The sequence below is a fragment of the Vanellus vanellus genome (assembly GCF_965231255.1).
Source record: "Vanellus vanellus genome assembly, chromosome: 1".
Classification (NCBI taxonomy): domain Eukaryota; kingdom Metazoa; phylum Chordata; class Aves; order Charadriiformes; family Charadriidae; genus Vanellus; species Vanellus vanellus.
Window position 1 is genome coordinate 95743472 of NC_138905.1, and position 23112 is coordinate 95766583.

Sequence of the window (23112 nt, forward strand, 5' to 3'; positions counted from 1 at the left end):
CTAGCCTAGTCTGCTCCTCTAAAGAAAGCAGGAATCACCATTTTGTGTAAACACTCTTAAAGTTCTTGTAATTGATTGCATTTCCCTTTGGGTTTAAGCAGTACCATGCACGTTGGTTTTATATATATATGTGTGTGTGTGTGTGTGTATGTGGCTATAAAAATCTGAGCTAGTGATAAAGGGTAACATAAAGGTTGTTTCAGCAGCTTGTATGCTGTTACTGTGTGCATCTCAAGTCAGTGACCTTCTAGCATATTAGTGCAGTCTAGGAAAATTATTTTCCTGCTACTGAATGGAGATGTTCAGCTTTCAAGATTTGGAGGAATGTTTTATGATATTCACATAAGAGGAAAATAATCCATCTCCTTTTCTGCAATTCTACCACCTGCTTTATAATCTGGGAAATGATGCATTAGTTTTTTAATGTGATCACTGCTGCTCTGTATAGTTTCAGTCATCAGCTGGTTAAGTACTGCCTTGAATGCATCAGCTTTCATAGCTCAGATAATCATCAGTACAAATGCAATTGTTGTTGGGAATGCTGCTTGACGTATTGGCAACTGTTTCTATATTGGTTATTTTATCCATATTTGAAAGGTTTCTAAATAAGCCATTGTGTGTCACCCCCACCTTTGTAGCTGCACCTTGTGCTTTGGGGAGGCACTTAGCGTTACCTAGAATTTGTTTTGTAGTCAAAGGATTTCCCTCTCTGCCTGCATTTTCTGATTAAGAGTTGCTTTTAGATTAATTTCTTTAATCAAATATTACGGAACCTATGCTGTTCTTTTTTGGGTATGTAGTTTCTGCTGTTTCCTTGCATGACCGCTTAGTTTCCTTTGGTGAAGAGCTGTAAAAGGATAACGTTTCTTTATGGTTGCTAAAATCTTAAAATATGAATTTAAGGCAGATAGTTCACACCTTTTTAGCTACTGGTATGTCAGTTATTTCAATCAGTTGGATCTTGGAATTGATACACAGGCACTTGATACTGTTTACAGCATTTGGATGCTTCCTGTTGGCATTTCTTACAAAATCTCTATGTTTATTGTTGTCAGCTCTGTTTGGGTTAGGTTCTTTTTTCACTGCAAGTACTGGAATAAAAATAATTTACTATGAGTTAGCAGTCTGTAAGGCTTAGACCAGCAAACAGGTGATGGGTGGTGAAGCTCAGCCATTAGTTATCCCCTTGACTTTGTTAAGACTAGTTGCACCCTGAAAAATCAAGCATGAGTGTTTATCTTTGACAATGAGTGACAACTCGTGCTTCTAAATATTTTGTTGTTAGTTTGCAGTGAGACTGATTTGAGTTGACCTCCCTACATATATAACAACTGAAATACATTTACAGTAACAACGTAGCATATAGTACTAAGTGCATGAGCTGTTAGAAGTGCAAGGATTCTTAGCAGCTATTGGTAATCATTTTAATAAGATAAATCCTTTTAAAGAAAAAAGGTTCCTGGAAGCAGAATATGTGTAAATGCAGGCTGAATATGTGCTTGCTTTTAATTTTTGCTAACATGAAGAGAATATTTTGGCCTGTTCACTGGTTTCTGTGTACAGTTTCACCCTCTACAACTACCTTCACCCTCTACAACTACCTGAAAGGAGGTTGTAGAGAGGTGGGAGCTGACCTCTTCTCCCTGGTGACAAGTGATAGGATGAGAGGAAATGGGTTCAAGTTATGTCAGGGGAGGTTTAGATTGGATATTAGGAAACACTTTTTCACTGAAAGGGTTATTAAACATTGGAATAGGCTGCCCAGGGAGGTGGTGGATTCACCATCCCTGGAGGTGTTTAAAATGAAAAGGGTAGATGTGGTACTTAGGGACATGGTTTAGAAGTGGTTTTTGTCAGGGTAGGTTAATGGTTGGACTTGATGATCTTAAAGGTCCCTTCCAACCTCAGCAATTCTATGATTCTATGATCTACGTTCTGTATTTTCTTACAGTTATTTGACTGCTGATCATAAGAACCTATGTTCTTCATATCCTACTGAAAGTACTAATTTTTAAGTTTTCGACTGAATGAACTTCTGTCCTATTAATAGAAATGCCATGCATCTTGTTTTTGAAGGGTAACACAATTAGAAAAGTTCCAATTCTGCACCGTTGTTACAATAGCATGCATAGCTGTTGCATTAGTAAATGTTTTTGTGTAAGCTGAGTAAAGTTGAACTTAATGAACTTAATTGGGTCATTCTTGGCAATAGTAGAACTGAATAATAAGGAATTCACCCATATGCCATAAACAAAGTAGGTATAATATTTAAGAATAAGTTAGAAAGGGTTTGGTGGGGTTTGTTTTTTGTTTTGTTTGGGTTTTTTCCTCTCCAAGTGTTTAAAGCATGCTAGCTATTGTTAAAAATTCTCTCTCAAGATACCATTAAGTCAAGTATGAAAACTTTCTGGAAGGCTAAATTTAATGCAACATCCTAAATCCCCTTTTGTTAGAGTCATGACTAGCCAACTGTAAGTAGTTGTGGTATACAAGAAGTCACACTTAAGAGGGTCCTTCTGGTCTTCAACACTGATTCCAGCTTTCTGTAAAATGACCTGTAAATTAGGATCAGAGAGGGTCAAACTTGACAGTTCTTTCTTTTTCAGAGGTAAAATATGGAGGTTTGTTTGTGTGTGTGGTTTTTGTTTGGGTTGGTTTTTTTTTTTACAAATATTTCTCCAGTGGTTTCTTTATGACAAAGTGTCTTTCAATGGCAAGACTGTATTACATCAGTTTTGTTAATTGCAGTATTTTTTTTTAAAAAAGGAAAATCAGATATTTTCAGATTATTTTTTTCTGTTCTGTGTGGATATCTTTTTGTTAACGTTTTTCATTGTTCAGTAAAATTTTTAAATAAATGTATTGCATTTTAACATTCTTAGATTCTTTATGATGTGAAAACTCAATTCAGCTCCAGCAAAATCACAGGAGACTACCTTATTAACCCTGTTCCAGAGATTATGCATCATTTACATACTGAAAAATGAAAATAAAATCAATGGTCAGATCATCTATATGCTTTATTAAACACTCTCCTCCACACTTTATAGCCTCCCTTGTTAATCCCCCCTCTAAACCTTCCTTTTAGGATTTTGAAGTTCTTTCCAAGTTTGCTTTTAGTTCAAGGAAGAGGTTTTGTGATCCAAGATTAGAATAGTATCCATTAGAACGATAATCCTCCCAGCAACTGATCTTTGGATCATCAGCCTTGCTGAAATTCAATGTATGGATTCTCTTTTTTAACTTTTCTCCCCTACCATGGTTGTTCTGATAGAACCATTTCTTCAAACAGTATGCTGATTTTCTTGGTTCTTTACTTGAAGTGCTGTGGGAGATAACCATTTGATACATTCTTGAGAAATATTATTAGTGGTGGAAAAGGGAACTTGAGAAGCTTGGTATGCTTCTGTAAATGGTTGTGAGCAGGTAACTTTTCTGTCCCAGTTTCAAAAAAGATGGTGTAAAAGCTTCCCAGAGTGATGCTATCAGTCATATTCCACTAATACTGTTGATCTTGATCTGGCATTTAAACAAAGCTTGTAAATAAATATTTTGTAAAATTATTCCAAATTTGCAAAAGGTTAATTATTTTTCATCCTTAAATGCGATTTTCTTCTCATAGTCGGTGATGCATTTGTGGGTTTTCTAGGCTTAGATTGGGCAATCCTAAGACCTCAAAAGTTGCTTAAGTGTGAAGACGAAATCTTTTCAGGTCTCTTAATTGCTGTTTCTTGGAGTAGAATTGGTAGTTGTTTCAGTGCCCAGTTGCAGGTATTGATGGGGGGGGGGGGAAGAGAAACACTGAACTGTTTTAGCAGTTTGGTAACAGTTCTCTTTATGCATCCTAACTTGCACTTTCATATAGAGGTGAAACTAAAGTGGCATACTAATTAGACTTGGCAAGACATGCAACTTGTATAGCTGCTTGAATGTAAATGTTTTTTGTATAGAGAAACCCCATAGGAATGATGCAGGTGAAAGATCCTCAGTATCTTGAGTGGAAAGGTGAATAGGAAAGCAATGGAAACAGAAGATGAATTACAGTGGTGCAATTTTGCTTGGTTACTTCTCAGTTAGGAGATTTTGACTCTGAAGGGATAGTTTACTGCAGTGATCTAGCATATATGTGGAGTGTGTTGTGCGCTTATGTTTGCCAGCAAGTCCACAAAGATTTTCATAGTTGGCAGCTGTTGCATCTTTAGCAGGACTGTAGCCAGTTAAATCCATATCTGGTCATTTTAACTTTGCTCCAAAATTATTAAGATGTAGGGAGAAACATCTTACCTTGTTCAATGTGGTGGAAAGAAGCCACTGGTGCTTAATTTTTCCTTTACAAATCTGTGAGTTTGGTGAAACCAGTAAGCCCTGAACCACATTATCTGTTAATTTCTATTTATTAATGCTGTTTTGTACAGATGTCAAAATATGTCTCAGTATCACAAGGGTGGAAAGAGAGATGCATTAAATTGAATGCTTTGGAACCCTTACATATGAAGTCCAGCGGTGATCAGTTTTTATCTTTTTCTCAAGGGTATTTGACAATGTTAAATAAAGCATTTTCATTACTTTATCTCTTCATTTTTAAAGAGCTGTTTTCAAGGTCTCCAGTTCTGTAACACAGGGCATTCTTCTTGTTGTGAAGAAGTTACAGCAAAGCTGATGGGCAAGTTTAAAGTTCACAGACAGTTTTTACTGGAGCTTCACACACTACTGACTTCCTACATGCTCTTGCTACATTTTTGTGACAATTTTGGCACTTAAAAACCAATGACTCAAGTGTGTAAATTTACTGTCATCTTCCTACTTAATCTTATTATTCAGTAATACATGTTTGCTTTACTGATTGTATTCATAGGGGGTCGCAAGCATGAAAATACCTTCCTTTTAAGGGAACATCTACAAGCCAAAATTGGGAATGAACTACCTTTTAGAAGAGATTGCGTATTATGGTTTATGATGTTAGAATGAAATCATGTTGTTCACAATGGGAAAACCCCAAACAGTTCCCTTTGTAATTTTGCAATTAGAGTTGAAAATGAGTGTTAGAAATTAAGATGATGCTCTATGTCACCTACGCAGGCAGAAGGAAATACTGGTGTAGAGATGTGAAGTATTACTGTTTCATCAGTTGGACGACAAACTTTAAAGAGGGTTAGAAACTGATATTTAAAGTCACTGTTCTTGGTGCAGCTACCAGGTACAAATAATTCCAACTGTTTTTTGAGCCTTTCTTTTTGAAAGCATCTAGATGCCCCACTGTTCTTTGTTCAGGTACCCAAACCAGCTGTTTTTATAAAAAGCAGCATGGTACTGCCGTGGCTGGCAGTTAGGTCAATGTATGCCACCATGGATCTGCAGTGTAGGCTGTGCAGTCTCATTTATGAACTGATAATGGAAGACCAAAAAAGACGACTGTAGTGTTAATTTAGCATGTGAATTACTCATATGAGAAGAGAATTTTTTGCTGCTTTGTTGACATATGTAAGAGTTGTGAAATTTCATTTGGTCCTGGTGTGGTGAGGAGTTTGAAGACAGACCTTACAAGAGATTTGAAGCCTATTCTGACCATGACTACTGCTTATTCTCAGAGAGTTTTGCGTGACCATCTGTGTGTTATGTTTCATTTCCTTCATCAGCTGTGTTTCTGCTGTGTAGCACTTAGAGCACTGAAGCATAACAGTGTTTATTTTTATGAAAGTGTTGGTGCAGATTGCTAAGTAAATGATATGTCTTGGGATGCAGGCAAGCTGCATGTGCCAGACAAAAGACAATGTACAACACGAGCTGTCACTATGATTCAGCATGGGCAGCAGATCAGGAGGGCTTCTGCATTATGTATCATTGAATGCAGAGCCCTCTTACACAGTCCTCCTGTAAATCACTTTTCACCATGGCTAGCCAGTCTTTGTAGGCTGCTTTTGCCTGCATACTATTTAAGCAAGTCATAGTTGTCCCTGGGGACTTACTCACATCATTTCCCTGCCATCAGTAAGCAAAAGCTCTGCAACACAGTCTTATACCGCTGAGCTTTCTTTTCTGTTCTTTTGAAGTAGTCAGTCTGGTTAGTACATGATAGCAGAGGAAGCAAATATCTTACCAGCTCTGACGATTTAATAACTTGAGATAGTTTGTTTTAAAACATTACTATATTTTGGATGTTAAATTTAGCAAGGCTAAGTGTTACTCTTTTGTGTAAAATTCAGTGGCTGAAAATTAAGACTGCATTTCCAGAGATAGTGATTGAAAAGCTGTGTGTACGGATGAAAATAATAAAGTGCTAATTATCAGTAGCCCAGCATGTGGCTAGTGTTGTAAATGAAAACAATAAAATTTTGTTGTAATGGCATCTTAAATTTTGTACTTTTGCTATAAGAGCAAGAATCAGCCTCTGTTTTCTCCACCCCACTACTGAGCTGCCAACGTTTGAAAGGCAAAATGCTTATTGTGCTTTAACTTGTCCTGTTCCTGTCTGTCTTAAACCTCAACCCATAATTTCAATACCCTTCTAAGGGTGCCCCACAGCAAGTAAATCAATCCAAGCTGAGACAACCGTAATCCCACCTGCCCTCCCTTCCTTGTCCTACCAGTGGCAGTTGCACAATGAGCTGCCTCAGAGAGGCGAGTTGGCTGAAATCTAACACTGTGCTGTGGGAATGGGTAGTCTTCAGCCAGCTCCATTCCTCAAGCCGGTGCACCATTCTTGTGTGACTGGTCTCCCCAGGGGAGGGGTGGTTTCTACATTTTTTGGTTGGGATTCAAGGTTTAAAATACAAACACAGGCCGGCAGTGCTGGTGAAAGAAGCAGTTGCTGATGTTTCCCTACTCTCGTGCTGTCCTATCCCTCTGTCACGGAATGCACTGCTGCATGTGCACACCAAATAAATTGGGGGATTGCTCTAGGGTAAAACTAACAGCTATTTTTATCTCAAGTCCCTGGTCTGGTTTGCCATGTGGCTGTAGAAGCGTTTACCTCCAGTACCAGGAAGGGTGTGAGAACAAGTGGCCAAAAGTGAGAGGCAGACAAGGCTTGCTTTTGTCTGTGACTGCACTGATTTAAAGTGCCTTCAAGTGTTTATTGAGCTATAGCCTCACTTGTGGAAGCGGGGGGTATTTTATGTTGTCAAACATCTGTAATAGGATGAAATGCTCAAACCAGCGTGTTACTGAGGCAAATAAATGGTATAAAGATGAAGGTGGACTGTGTGCTTGTTGGCTTGTTAAGAAAATTAATTCTGACAGAGGAGCAGATTCCTTCCTGAAGAACATAGTTCTGCGGATTTTGGTGGAAACAGCAATGAGTTTGGAGGGCGCAAATAAGGGCATTTGAAAATACCTGACAAAGCTATTTAGAATTTGATGTCTCTGTGGTCCTAATTCTTCAGTGTTTCTTATTCATGGAACTCTTTTGTTGGTTGCATAAACTTCTGGCCCACACTGAGAAAGGCAAAAAGTAGATGCAGTGTCTTTCAGTGGCACACTGATAAAGAGCAGGGAAATGCAGAGAGCACAGGAGCTAAACAGGGGAGGAGAAATAATATTTCATTGAATCAGAGAGAGTTGTGTATCTGGAGTTAAAATGAGTGCTTTAAAATAGCTTTTTGCTTACATAACTCTAATAGATTTGGTTCTACCTTTGTTTAGTTAGGAAAGATTTAAATATATCCTGTGTCTAGTCACAAAATTACAGAAAATCATAACTTACATATGTAGAATCTTCTCAGGAAACCCACTGGTTAAACTGAATGTTCAAAAGACAATGCAATTTGTTAAAATTGAGATCAGAGTTTTGATACGCATCAGTTATGCCTTATAGACTGTAACCTTAAAATGTCTGATGTCTTTATTTTATCATTCTCTCTTCTCCAAGTAAGGAATGGGAAAGCATTCTCTAGTCTTAAAGATTAATTTTTAACATGTTTTGGTAGTGAGGACAGGATTAGCAGTCACTAACAGCAGCCAATCTTGGGGGGAAAAAAGTTCTGATTAATTGACTTCAACAACTATAGAGAATAATTAATCTTTTTTGTGGGTATTAATAGAGTACTTAGCACCCGCTCCTGCATGTGCAGTATCCTCTTATTTTATTAAATTTCACATTTTCTTCTTATCCAATGCATTTTGATATGTTTGTGTTGGTTCAAGTTCTGTGTTTTGTTGATGTGAAGAACTTGAGTATGAGAAATCATTTTAAATTGTCTGCATGATTGCATCAGACATCAATGTGCCATAGCCCAGGGGTCATATGTAATCTGTCATGATAATTCATCCAGACTGCATTCGAAGGCGCCTGCAGAAGAGATGAATGGTTCTCCTGATGACAGCAGTCTGCTGTCCTTTACCGGCTTCTTAAGAGGCGCCCCTGTTTCTAAAACAGGCTTTGGTCGAGTCCAGGTTATTCATGTTTGCTGTGAACATCGTCCTCAGGGCACTTGAAATTCAATGTACGTCTGCAAACCTTCCAGCTAATGTCAGGTGTAATGGGTATGTGCAAGTGATTTGGTGTTTCTGTGAAGAGCTTGATCTATTCTGCAAGTGCAGTGGGTCTGTTGTGTGACAGGGAGGGCTGAAAGAAAGCAAGAGACTCCTTCAGCTGTGTACTGACAACAGAAGTTGTCAGGCCTTTCAGGAATAATTGATTTAGGAATTGATGTCTGTCTCTTCTTTGTGGTCTCAGATATTTCACTCTCATGCACACAGATTAACAGAAGCAAAAGGTTCTGTGGTGCTTTATTAATGACTTCCAAATGAATGAAGTAGCTAATGCTCCTGTATATGTGGCTGTAGTGCAAAGAATTGTACTTTCTCTTTTTCTTGGGGAAATTGCTGAGTATTGCAGATTTCTCCCCTGATACAGAATGTATGTATGTGTCTCTGGGGTTGACTGGTTGTCTTTATGCAACTTTGGTAGAAATGAGGAAGCACCACTTACATAGAGAGGCTCAAGAACTACCCTTTTATAGTACCAGTAAAATAAAATGAGATTTCATTTTTCTACAAGTTTCGCTGAAGTGTGATTTTTAGAAATTTCTAAAGAGCTCCTGAATGATGCTGCTGCCCTTGGCAAACTGTATATTGCGTAGCAGACCTGCAATAGTAATCTTTAAATTCTTCAGGCACGACGTGTCTGGCATTTCTGCAATCGCTAACCTAAGTGAAACACACAACAAAATGAGATCTAAAATGTCCAGTCAGAATGAGCTACTTTTAAAAATTGGCTTCATGGTAAGATGATGCTGTAGATGCAATTCAGCACAACTTTTTTTCTTTTCCATTCCTTTCTAGAATGATTTGACAGCAGGTTCTCTTTAATGTGGATTGATTAGAGGAGTATTTTTCCTCACATTTTCAGAAAGCCTACAACAAAAGGAAGATTGGAGATTTACATTTTCATTAAATTGTGTGAGACCGATTAGAAAGTTTTTCTATCTAGCCACTGGAAAGAAGTGTGATTGTTCCAAGCTACAAGGGGAAATTTGACATTTCTTAGTGATGTCTCTTTAAAAGAAAAGTCTCAATGTCTTTTATTTTATTTGCATTTTATCACCTAAATGTGTAAGAGTATTTTTGGAGTTCTTTTGCTTTTCTCATCAGGGAGGTGTGCCCTGATCGTCATAAAAACCCAGTGCCAGTATTATTTCGTGCTTGAGACAGCTGAACAGCAAACTAGTGAAGAGGATGGTTTAAATGAATGTTAGGCATGATCTTTTCTGCTTTTAACTGGAGAAATTAATAGTTTAAGTACAGTTTCGGTCAAAGAAGAGACCCAAGCTCGCCTTTGTCTTTGACTTCCAGCAGCAGAGTCTTAAGATGCAAAAGTGTGGGGAGGGATCAAAGATACGAAATCATGTGCATTATTGATATTCCTGATTTTAAGAAAGCATTTGTGTGGTTACTGCATTGCAATAACAGGCCCATTGAAATGAGAATTAATTAACTACCAAGTATTCTAGGTCACGCAAGCATTTTTATTTTCCTTAAAATGTTCCCGGATGAATGTATCTGCCTGTACAGGTGAAAGCTACTATGATTTCATGTTCAAAAGGCCACTGTATTACTGTATGTGGATAATATTTTCAATCTGTAGGTGAGTAAACAGTTGCTCACCCCTGTGACAGGATAGGAAAAGCACAGAACTGGTTAACTGGCTCATTGTTTTTATTTAGCATGTAACCTAAAACTGACTGCTGCTTATGTTGAAAATTAATTTTATATGTCTGCAGTATAAAGAGTTTTGAAATACTAGACACAGATATCACCTTGAATAAAGACCTAGTATACATTTGTTGTTTTTATTGTTGTTAATATAGTAAGTTCCATGTATTTTGTAGTGTGCGTGAGTACTTGCTTGTGAAAAGCCAGTTTACCTGCAAAGGAGTCGGTTTTTTTCTTGACTGTTAAGCATATCGTGACTAATAAGGAATCTGACATTTAAATGTTTACTATCTAATAAACCAAGGCCATACAGATTTTGAATGATAAACCTTTCACTTACTCTTAGGTTTATAACGTGCCTTTGGAAAGAAACCAGGATTAAAATGATACACAAAACATACGGTTTAAGTTACCTCTTTGTAACATTGGACAACTGTCTCATATATTGGAAAAACAGTAATTTAGGAAAGTAATTTATCGGCTGTCACCCAAAGGGAAATAATATTTATCATGGGATGGAACAAAGTGGTTTAAAGCAAATTACTAAAATTGGTTGAAGAAAGACATGGCTAAATAACAGCTTTACAAATAGAACTTTTGATTTTACTGAAGCAGATATTCCAGTTACATTTTCCAAAAGAAGATGCATCATTTTGATTCAAGACTGTTAGCAAGAAAAAAAGATGAAGTACTTGTCTGTTTGCAATTCTGTATATACCAGGAGCACTTTAGCTTTTACAACATGCAGCTATCTTTCAATGTGCTCAAATTATAAAGAGAATAGGTTTTCTCACTAGAAATCATGTGCTTTTGCAAACAGATTAATCTGACCTAGTTAAGTACCACAGTTTATTTTTCCCTTGTCACTTCAGTGCATTGGACTTACTTTTCTGTTCAGTCTTGCATGAAATACACTTAAGAATTCAGAAATTTAATTAAAATTCTTAAATACATGTACAATTTTTGTCCCTAAAGCTTAGCTTACTATCTCATGTTTAGCAGAGGAACTACACATATTAGTGTGTAATATGAAACACTTTCAGACTCACTTTTAGCTGTCAAAACATCTGTCAATATAAATGATGTTGATCACTGTGAATTTCTAGATTGTGAAATCTTGACGTAATGTTAAATCTGTTATAATCACTTGGTAGGAACTGTATACACAGGCATGAATTTTGAAGGGTAAGGTGGACCTACAGATAAATTTATTTGGAGTGGTGTTGAAGACATTTCTTAGCAACTGATCTAATCTGATTCTTGTCTTTGCTATTTTTGCTTACATTACTTTGTTCAAGATCTTGAAAGGTCCTGATTTTTTTTAGCATACTGTGTACAGATCTCTTTCAGAAAATCTCTGGACCTTCTAGTGTCAAATCCTGAAAACGATAATGCTGTTCTTGGCCTACTCGTTTCATGGGACTAAAGTCAATAAATGGGCTTTTTAACCTCCAGTGCTAACAGAAATAAATCAGATATGTTATGAGGCTTATTTTGTGGTGCTTATGTTATTTCAGGTGTTAATTTTGCTGGATATGTCCTTGTGCTCAGGAATACTTTGTTTCATCTTGATACAGTATTCTATAAAGGGCCGGTGAGGGTGGATGTTACTTAAAGAACGTTCTGATTTCTGAAACAACACACAAATTCTTACTGGGGGAAATACACGTCTAGCCATTGAGCAAATAGATTTTTTCCAGTTTCCTCTTTATAATTTGATTTGAGAATACACAATTTGTGCTATTTTCTCCACTTGTTAACAATTCTTTTGTTAGTATTGTTACTGCTGTTTAAAATTAATACTCAAATGTTAGGTAGAGGGCCTCAGGTTGGAGTTATAATTTAATTTGTTGTAGAAATCCAGAAGAATTGAGCATATTCTCTAAGGAGCTGGAAGAATTAATTACAGCATTAAAATTGTGATACAGTAGCAAACCATGCATTAGCAGTTTGATGATGGTCAGACCTGGCAGTTATTTTCAGTAGAGTATTTGCTGTCCATTGTCTTTCCATTTCTGTTCTTTTTCATCCTGCTGTGAATCCAGTAACAACAGTAAAACTGATGTGCTCTTATTTTAGTGGGGGTTTTCTCCCTTCTTTTCAGAACTTGTTTTCTTCTGTGCATAGGTGTTGAGGCAACATGTAACAGCAGGATCACTTTCTGTACTCTATGCAATTTTTTAAGTCATTATGAATGAATTTTTATCTCGTTGAGGAAGTTGTAGAAGCTCCCTGGTCACCTATGATGAGAAGTTAAAGATTAGGCAACATTAGTTGCATGGTATTTTCTCACAATTGCTATTTCATCTGCGTGTGACTTACCTTGGAGTTTTCTTGCTACATGATCAGCACTGTTAAAAAACCAACAGAATTCATACCACTGCTAAAAATCAAGATGACTGAAACACCAGTGAAGCTTTGAAGATTAATGTGTGTATCTGATTTATTTTTGTTCTTTTGTAGGGGATGGATGTGGACACACCGTTCTGGGCCCTGAAAGTGGAACTCTTGCTTCAATAAACTACCCACAGACCTCTCCCAATAGCACAGTCTGTGAATGGGAAATTCGTGTAAAGCCTGGGCAGCGAGTTCAGCTCAAATTCGGTGATTTTGATATTGATGACTCAGATTCCTGTCATTCCAGTTACTTAAGAGTTCACAATGGGATTGGCCCCACCAGGACAGAGATAGGTAGGAGCTTTTATTATTGGTGTTTTAAAGCTATTGTCTTACATAGAATTGAGAAGAAACTGTTGGTACTCTTGTTATTTTTAAAATTTCTCCTTGTTTGCCTGCTCTGAGCATAGAGTAACTACCAGGTGTATGGTATTAGTGAAGTTCTTTTTTAATAGCCCTACAAAACTGTTGTAATTCAGCTGGATATTGGGCAGGGTAAGATCTTGCCTGAATACATGATACGATTCTTTGTATGTTGCGGATTTTGAGTCTTATGAGAAGTGATGAAAAGAAGGAAGTGTTTATTATTTACAGGAATCTCAAATAAGGAAAAGAAAAGGAATTTTAGTAATGCTATAAACAGAATTGTGGTTTTCCTGAGCTTCATATCAAGGAAACCCTGCAAAACTTTGAGGAGTGCTGCGTGTACCTCACCGCAGTAGAAAAACAGGCATCAGGGACCAGTTTTAGTAAATATACTACTGATAGCACTGCTAGAAAGCATAGCTAAGGAAAGGTTCTCCTGTATGCCCTACAGGTCTTCAGTACAGGGAGGGAATACAGGTGCAACTGTAACTATATAAAAATAAAAGTGGTAAGGAAAACAGTAGTGTGATTTTTTTCTTTCTCTGGTGATGTGCTCATTTCGAGTACGCTTACTGTTGTTGCTCAGCAGATGAACTCTGGAATGCCAGAGTATTCTTAATGTAATTATTCTTAAGTAATTCCATTTTGTTTACTGTTATTAAAGTGTATGTAAATGTCGGTCCTCTTGACACAATTCCTATATCCTAAAAATGTACTGAAAAAATGATGAGTAATAATGATAGCAGAACATCCTATATTTTGTTCATGCATACAACAAGGAGATGCTAAACGCAACACAGATGCTACAGTAATATTTTATTGTTCAGATTCTCAAAGAAAACTCCACTGTAATGTTTTTTGGGTTTTGTTTTTTTTTTTTCCCTCAGAAATTTCCCAGTAGCTTGCAAAGTTCTTGTAAGCAGTGGAGAGGGAATTGCAAAACTATGAGGATCTGCATTAAAAAAAAAAAAGTAGTATTTATATCTTACTTGAAGCGCCATTCATTTGAGGAACGACTGAGGGATCTGGGGTTGTTTAGCCTGGAGAAGAGGAGGCTGAGGGGAGACCTTATCACCCTCTACAACTACCTGAAAGGAGGTTTTAGAGAGATGGGAGCTGACCTCTTCTCCCTGGTGACAAGTGATAGGACAAGAGGAAACGGGTTCAAGTTATGTCAGGGGAGGTTTAGATTGGATATTAGGAAGCATTTTTTCACTGAAAGGGTTATTAAACATTGGAATAGGCTGCCCAGGGAGGTGGTGGATTCACCATCCCTGGAGGTGTTTAAGAAAAGGGTAGATGAGGTGCTTAGGGACATGGTTTAGAAGTGGTGGTGTTTTTATCAGGGTAGGTTAATGGTTGGACTTGATGATCTTAAAGGTCCCTTCCAAACTCACTAATTCTATGATTCTTTTTACATGAACAGCTCTGATTTGAGCTGGTTTTCTTGGTGGTATTAAATGATGTCAGGCTTCAAAAGTTGTGTATTTCAAATATGCCACATCTTCTGATAATGCCCATAGTTTGATTTTTGTCCTCTTTAAGAGGACAAATTGAATTTCATTACTATAATGCAGGTTTTGTTTTGTTTTGTTTTGTTTTGTTTTGTTTTTTTTTCAATTAGCAGTGTGACATCATGATCTATGTCAAGGCGTATGTAGGGTTTTAAGACCCCTGTAGTTACATTGCATAAAACTCAAAATGAATTGTTATTCTTACTTCACTAAAATTAGTTGTTATTGTGCAGATTAATTTTATTTTCTTTCTTAAAGCTTTAATCTGGAGAGGGAGAGAAAAGAGAGAGTTACTTCACCAAGATTGTTTTTGTGCAACTCAAATGCCAGTCCCACTAAATTGAGTCTTTTTATAAAGGGGCTAGTGGAACGTTAGCTTTGATAACCCTCTTTTCCAGCCTAGGTAAGTGTATGTGAAAATAAGTATGTGCTTGGAGCTGTTGAGCCAGACTTGGTCTAAAATAGGAAACACTGAAGTCCTTAAATGGCAAGGAATGTCCAGTTCTGATAAGTCTATTATTCACTTTTACAAGTGACTTAATGGGTTCGAGTAAATTTTCTACTCCATTTGTTTCTCTTGACTTTCAGCTGTTCCCAGCTGGTGTAGTAGCACAGCATGTTGAGCAAAAATGTGTTCTGCTCTTAATAAATTAAATCACAGAACAAACAGTGATATTAACAGTGGCAGATACAGATGATGCAGATTCTTGAATGTTCATATTTGAAGCTACAAACACAGAAGAGATTAAAGTGACCTGAATTTGTTTGGAAGAAGTCTGGATTTATCCTAGGTTTTTCCGTTTAAGACAACTGACATGGTCTAACATTAAAATACTTGTATTAGATAAAATCTGAAATTCAGTGATACCTCCTTTAACCCAAAATGACTTAAAAATTGGCTGATTAGAATAAAAGAATGAATTGTTAGTGGGTTAGTGCGTAGATAAACACAGAAGGTTTCTAATTTAACTTTTAAGGGCTAGTCCTCATTCCAAGACTTTTGAATATTGATCAATAACTCAAAAGAAGATTCAAATCCTTAGTGTTAAATTTGTCTCTAGTTTAAGTAAGATCTAGAGGTGTTCTGTATTAGATTTCATCACAGTCCAATCACTGTGTGTGTACAGTCAGATGTACTTAATACATACAATGTAAGCCCAGATCTACAGGAGCAGAGAACGTAAGCTACTGTGGGAATTCGCTCTCCTGCTGTAATGTTGCTGTACAAAAGCACTTGGGGTCCTTCAATACATAAGTACAGGCAAAATAGTAATATTACATCTTCTGCATATACCATTGACAGAGGCGTCAGCAGTTATGTTTTGTTCATTTCTAGAGCCCACTTTTTAAAAGATTGCTAAAAACCTGACAAGAGGCCAGGGAAGAGTTAGAAAAATGATTTTTAGTCTCAAAAGTATGTCTTGCTATGAATCATAAGGTGCATCAGTCTGCAGTTTATCAAAGGCTGTATCTCCGTGGTGTAAGCAGCACTGAAGTTTATCCAAGCTAGATTTAAATGTCTTGCCCGGTGTGTTTGCCTGAAAAAGTGGATAAATGGTGTCTTGAGGACAGTCTGACCTATCCTGAGGGGAGTCTCATGCTGGTCAATCTTCTAACAAGATCCAGTGGCTGAAAACAAAACTTAACAAAAAGGAAAAGAAAAGTGGTAGCTGGAAAAATTATGCACTTTGTCATAATGAATGCAATTAATCATTGAAACATGACAGAGCAAAACATAGGGTCAGTGTGGAGCCTTGGTAAAAGAGAACTTACTTTTTTGTAACTGCTGCTGCTAACTGGTTTAAATAGTGAATTGAGGTAAAGTTATATTTGTATAATGTCATAAATTTCATTAAAGTATTGCAAAATAGATGCAGCAAAATAGAAAGTGAACCAACTGATGGCTTATATTAATAATATGCTTGTATAATTAATATCGCATATGCTTGTATGTTAACGCTGAAGTGCAGTGAATCATGACTGCTGTTGTCCAAAAATTAAGAAAAGTAGTTGGCAGAAACCATGAAATAGTCAACCAGGAAGAAGTGCCCCAACAGCTGAGGGAAGAGAAGGGCTTTTTTCTTATTTGCTTCTGTAGATGATTCTTGTTGCCCTAACTTGATCCTTTTCCTTGACAGATTTCTCAAGGTATTTGAGGAACTGCCCACAGGGGTTATGCATGGCTAGAGGTGAATGGGATAAGGTCACATTTATTTGCAAGTGTTAAGGGTATGAGAGAGGCTCTCACGTGTTGACAGTGGCAAAATAAACGTGGTACCCATACTCTGCCATTTGCTTTAAATGGACTCCGACTGCATCATTTAGTATCATGCACATGTATTGTTTTTGAATATACGCCAGAAGTAATGTGAGATTACACTGCAAATGAAAAAAGATGCTTATTACATATGTTGGTTTTGGTCCATGTCTGTTCTCCCTCTTTTCTCCATAGGTAAATATTGTGGGTTTGGTTTTCAAATGGATGGTTTAATTACTTCAAAAAGTAATGAAGTCACAGTACAGTTCATGAGTGGAACACATAAATCTGGACGTGGATTTCTTGCAGCTTATTCAACCACCGACAAATCAGGTATTTATAATTATTTGGAAGGTTTTCTATGCTGGTAAAATTAGAGTTGCCTGGTGAAAATACGGAACTAATTTATTTATTCCCACTTTCTCACAAATTAATTTCTGAAAATAAAGACAGTTAATACAGTCTTCCTGATACTTATGCATAGGAAATTGGACTGTTCAGTTACTATTTAAGTTACTGTAGTTTTAAAGAAATTATATCAAAGCTTAGCTTGGATAGAGGGCAAGAATCACAGTTACCTGTTATTCAGTTTTCTGCTATGAATGAAAGAGCTGCTTCAGATAAAGGACAAAATGCAGTTTTTCAGGTAGTAACGAAGGTGGCAGATAACCAAATAATTTTCTTGTTGAACTGTATATATTTTATACAGACCAACCTTGTGGAAAATTTTATTTCAGTAACATTTTCCTACACTCCCTCAACTCTTTAATTGTATAAGTTGCTGACTACTTTTTAGGTTTTTTGCCGTTTCTTGTTTTTCCCATGGTTTTGGTTATTCTAGCCTCTAAAGAAGGCTGCTGTGTTTGTTTTGCATCTCCTTCCACTCGTTGTAACGGTGACAGACATGGTCCACGAGGAAATGAAGAATTGCCAGCAACTGCTTCATAAGGCAAAAAGCTTGAGGAAACCCTTTCTAGAAGTAATTCCAAAAAAGAGCAGATAAAGACTTTTAATTTGTATTGTGGGAGTTTTCTGGTGCATTTTTTCTCTGTATTTTGGACACATTTGTGTGTGCTGTTACACAACAGACTGAACATAAAATTTGAGATATCAGTCGTGGGTGCCAGTAACATGGCACTCTGATGTTTGCTCCCTATGCTCCCTGGTTTCAGTACTGTGGGACTGTTAAATGCTGAAAACACAGGCCTGCTTAACTAGCTTGTTAATTGAATTTTGTGAAAAGCACGTATGTTTGTGTCTCTGTCTTATGAAGTATAGCTATAAATTAAAATTAAGCTGCACAAAAAATGCATGTTTTTAGCGTTTCTCTTCTTATCTATGTCACATTCTCAGTGGATTTCCCAGTTACTCAGACAAATTATCAGGGTTCTACTGTAATACAAAATCGGTTGCAAGAAAATTTAGTAGGAACATGTTTTTTTTCATTCTGAGACTTGGTTAAGCCACAGAGGTTCAAATGTGTATTTTTGTGCACTTTAAAAAGCATACTCAAACTTGTTGTCTTTGTCATCCTCTTGACCTAACATTTTTTCTTTCCAGACCTAATTACCTGTTTAGACAATGCAAGTCACTTTTCCGAACCAGAATTCAAGTAAGACTGATTTTACCTGTTTTCCCCCCAATTTCTTGAATGAAGTCACTTTAGTGTTTCTACTTCACTTTGTTACTTATACCTGGTGCAGCTTGAAAATTGGCTGCCCAGTGAACTTAAGAAAGGGACTAACTAGGGCTAGAGTTGAATAATTTAGACATTTGCACTCCTCCTCCCTCTCTTGCTCTCATTTTTGTAATTTACATGCAGTATACAGTGGAACCTGGTTAATTTGCACTAATGCATAGGAGCTAATATCTCATTCCCATATTGCTTTTGTAAACACATATTACAGCAGGAATACACCTTAAGTACTGAAATTCATAATATAGTTATCTAAGGAGCACTAAACTATGAAATGTGTTAAAAATTGCAAACCCATTTCACAGTTTGGTGTGAATTAATGAGGTTCTATGAAGACATAAAATTCTGTACTTTCTGATGGGGGAAACAGATGCTATTTCCCCGTTTTCTCCTTCTCCATTTCCATCCAGTGTTTAAAGCTACACACTATTGTGAAGTACATAAACTTACCTTTTGGAGAACTTCAGCCCTGGCATCATGAAACGTTTCAAAGTGTAGCCTTTGCATTTCTCTTTAATTTTCCCAAGTTTCAAAATAGGGTTGTAGTTGTAGGTTCTGGCCTTACTCAACATATGTTGAAGTCTCCGAATCCCACTATTTTCGTGGTACCTGCAAAGTTGCTTCAACTTGTTGAACTGCAGTGAAAATGTTAATAGTTTACTCCAGTTTACTGTTAAATCATGAAGATTTAATAGCTTTTGTATGTGCAGTACGAGATGGCACTAGAACATGAATACAGGCTTGCATCAGAGGTGCAGATATCTTGCCTCTTGCTTTTCATGAGCTAGTGGTATTAACTGAATTTGCCCATTTTTTTATGATCAAAGCATTGCTAGGAGCTATTACAAAATAACATTACTTCTCAGATGTATTATTTAAGGATGGAAAACAGATAGATATGCAGGTCTCGAATTTATAAAATAAAATTTATTAATATTGGTGCTTATGTGATTTTCAATTTACAGAAGCTGTGTGTTATTTATATTATAAAATGCTGGCTTTATTAATTTATTATATTGAAACTGGAACTGTAGTTTCAGCTGAGACTTTTTTTAAACTTTTTCAAATGTCTGTTCTCTTGTTTACTTCTCTTCCTGAGTATTTTTTGTCTGATTTGATAAGTCCTCAATTAGGATATATCCTTAAATAGTGATATATGAATGACAAGTGTATTGTAAATCAAAAACATAGTGACTATTTTATAGCATTATAAGAGTTGTAGCTGCATGTATATCTTGACTTGATGTTTTGTTGTCTTCCAGTAAGTATTGTCCAGCTGGATGTGTGATTCCTTTTGCTGATATTTCAGGCACTATTCCCCATGGATACAGAGATGTAAGTAAAATATTGTGGTCTTAGGTGAATTTCAGTAAAACACGTACTGTATAATTCAAAGTCAATTACTGTGGTACACATTAGTTCTCCTGCCTGGGTTCTGGAATTTGTACCTCCTAAAGTGAATACCATGGTACACTTTTGCACGGCTGCAAAATGGCTGGTGCTTCAGATGTTGACATCTCCAAGAAGTGAAGTAACTTAGTAGAGACTCAAACATTTTTGTAAGGCCTGCTGAGAAGGGTGGATCAATCAAAATATTGGTTTATGCTTCCTGTTTTCTTTTTGTTGTCTTTCTCAAGTTGGGAAATCCAGATTTATAAAGAGAGAACCAGTTCTTTTAATTACACCCTCTTGTTTTTGACACTGCAATACATCTCTAAACAGAGTCTCAGTGTTTATCCTAATTTTTTTATTACAACATGAGAGGTGAAATACTATTTATGCGCAGCAGCTATAAAACCATTTGCAAAAGAGAGTTAATACTGTAACATTAATACTTCCATAAATTGGAAATGAAAATCTTTAATAATGTACTGTTTACTTAGAACACTAACAAAACCTATACACAGTTTTTCTGATGTAAGCTTTTGAAACTGAATTAGCATACCTGCCATAGGACTGGAGAGTGTTTGCCTTGTTTATTTTTAAATTATTATAATTTTGCTAGCAATCTAGCAAAAAAATACATTAAACCTTTGTTTTTCTTAAAATACTCATTTTAATAAGCCATTAGATCTAGCGCAGAGGAAATAAGTTTTTGAGAACATTAGTAAGTGAAGATTTTAATATTCAATATGAACCTAAAGTGTGCCTCTCTGATTTTCTTAAATATCTGTAAATCCTAGGCTACCTGATTAAATAATTACTCATATGTAAAAATGTCACCACAGCGTAACTGCATTATAAGTTCTGGTCCACAGTGAGTCCTCCCTAAATGGCAGCGAGGTAATTTTTGTAGCTAGTAACAAGATGAAGTTGATTCTCTGCCTAATGTATTTGCAGCATATATAGGTGTTCTGCTTGTTGGGAGTTTTTTGCCAAAACCTGGAAAAACTGTTTTCTATGGAGGAAAAAGGAAACTTTAGGAAATAAATGCCCTGTAACTTTCTTTTCTTATACTTTATTGCTCTGAATAAAAAGGCAGAGAATTTCCTAGAAGTCAAGTTGTGTGGAAAGAAATCAAATTGTCCAGCAGTTTAGACACAGTTTCAGGTAGAGATTTCTCATGCGTCTCTTTCAACTCATCGGCAGCTGCTTGCTGCTTTAAAAAATACCCTAAATTTTGATTCTTCCTGTGTCAGCCTGATGTCCTTGAGGACTTGTAGCGCTCATTGCTGACATCTTCTGGTGAGCAGGGAGGAGAGAGCTGCATCTATTGCAGAATCCCATCTCATACTTTCAAGGGAAAGTAGGAAAGGAAAGGGGAGCTGTGTGCGTGAGTGAGGCATAATTCCATTTATTTAGAAAGCTTTTGGGATACTTGGGGGCTGGGTAATAGGGTTAGAGTTTTTATGTGTGACAATAGCGAGGAGAATTATGTTTGGAAGAGTCTTGGTGAGCTGTTTTTTTTGCCAGTGAACTTGAGATATAGAGGCATCTTGGCTTGCTGCACCATGCAATTATTTCTAAAGAAGTCACAATGGAGAAAGTTGTTCCGTTTTTAAAATAATGTGAGAAAGAAAATCATCCATTAAGTCATCCTTCTCTGGAAAGGACCTGCTGATTCCTTCTTAAAGAGTTGTGGTGAGGCTCTATAGCACCCAGTGGACTGGTTGGCAGAGTAGTGCGGCAAATGCGTTTAGCAGCAACAGCTAGCAGTGGACTGTGTTTGTGGGAGAAACTGTTAACAGAAACTAAAAATCTGCAATCATCATCTGCTGTTTATCAACTCGGGCAAGTCTGCACTAGGATACCACAGTAGTAATAACAACCTAAATATGGTTTCTGGAAGGTATATTGGGAGACACCCAGGTGGTCCTTCACAGACAGCTTGGACCCCCTTGATCTTCTCAAACTCAGGTTGATCCCAATCTCATTGGAAGTGAGTGAGGGGCTGCAGAATTGCAGCATGTCTGTGCATAGCCCAGTGCTGCACATTGCAAGAACACCTGTGAAATAGCTCTGTATGTGCCTGTTGCACTGTACGTAGCCAGTCATCCTCCAGGAACCTTGGTGCACGTGGTGGATGGGTGCAAAGCCACTGCCACTGAACCTTTTTTGGAACGGGATTGTCTCTCTGCTCCTGAGCACTAGGATGTCTCTTGGTCAAGCCCCTTTGGCCTGGAAGGGTTTGCATTCCAGCTGGAGACCATCTCCTGGGCTAGTTTTGGCCCAGGAGACAGCGGCATCTTGCTCTGTTCACTTTGTGCTGTGCCTGAAGGACTTTGTAGTGAGTCAGTCCTGCTACCTATGGCACAGCCAGCCTGCAAGCCAGGGAAATGGAAGTATCACTGTGACACTTGTTAGCGGATCTGGGCTAACAGTCATCCAGGGAGAAGGAAAGAACAGGATGTCCTGCAAAAACTTTTGCATAACTGATTTCCATTGACCTGTACAACCTAGGTAATCAGCTTCTTTAGAACTAATCGTATTCCTGTATTACTGTGAGTTTATATGGATCATATTGCTGGATGGTTAAACCATATTTAACCATAAGTTAAAATAAAAAATATAACCCATTGGCTAAAAGTTACAAAATCTGCAGTGCACCACTCCTTAATTGTGAGAAAAGGAATAAATATACTTTCAGTGTGCTGTTAAAAGGTATTCTATGTATGTATTCAACTTCTGTTGCCTAACACAATAGATTTATTGTAGGCTGAAAGTCTGGCTGTCTGGCTTTTTCAGACTAATTCACCTTGCTGGTTTTTTGAGCTTATTTGAGTACAAGGGTTACATTCCAAATACATCTGGGTAAGGATGGAGTGACATGTAGGAGCTTCTTTTTGTGTTTCTATAAATCCCATAATAAAGCAAAGATGAATGGGTTCTAAATAACAGAGATAACACGTTCTTAATGTAAGAATAAAAACAACTGTAACTGGATAATGTGGCATTTTCAACATACAGCGTAGTATTTAATTTTTTTACAATGTACTATTAAATGTTTCTTTCCCTCCCCTCTTCAAGTCATCATCACTTTGTATGGCCGGTGTTCACGCAGGCGTTGTGTCAAATACTCTGGGTGGCCAAATTAATGTTGTAATCAGCAAGGGCATTCCGTACTATGAAGGCTCCCTGGCTAACAATGTCACCTCAAAAGTGTAAGTGTACTTCTGATGTTCTCCTTATCTTTAGCACCTTAGGTCTTGATAGTGTCTCATCACGGAATTAATTTCAGCTGGTAAAGCTACATGTTCCATGGACAGGTTCTCTTCTGTAAGGTTCTCACG

The 23112-nt window shown here is 37.1% G+C and overlaps 1 protein-coding gene across 1 annotated transcript in view; it reads left to right on the forward strand.

The window, feature by feature from the left end:
• DCBLD2 (discoidin, CUB and LCCL domain containing 2) overlaps window positions 1–23112 on the forward strand; it is a gene marked incomplete at its 5' end in the record, with an annotated part of 43493 nt that overhangs the window by 4757 nt on the left and 15624 nt on the right. The window contains 5 exons of the mRNA XM_082498619.1: window positions 12616–12843; window positions 16882–17019; window positions 18247–18298; window positions 19645–19717; window positions 22850–22983. Of these exons, the coding sequence (XP_082354745.1) occupies window positions 12616–12843; window positions 16882–17019; window positions 18247–18298; window positions 19645–19717; window positions 22850–22983 (625 nt within the window). The remainder of the gene's footprint in view (window positions 1–12615; window positions 12844–16881; window positions 17020–18246; window positions 18299–19644; window positions 19718–22849; window positions 22984–23112) is intronic.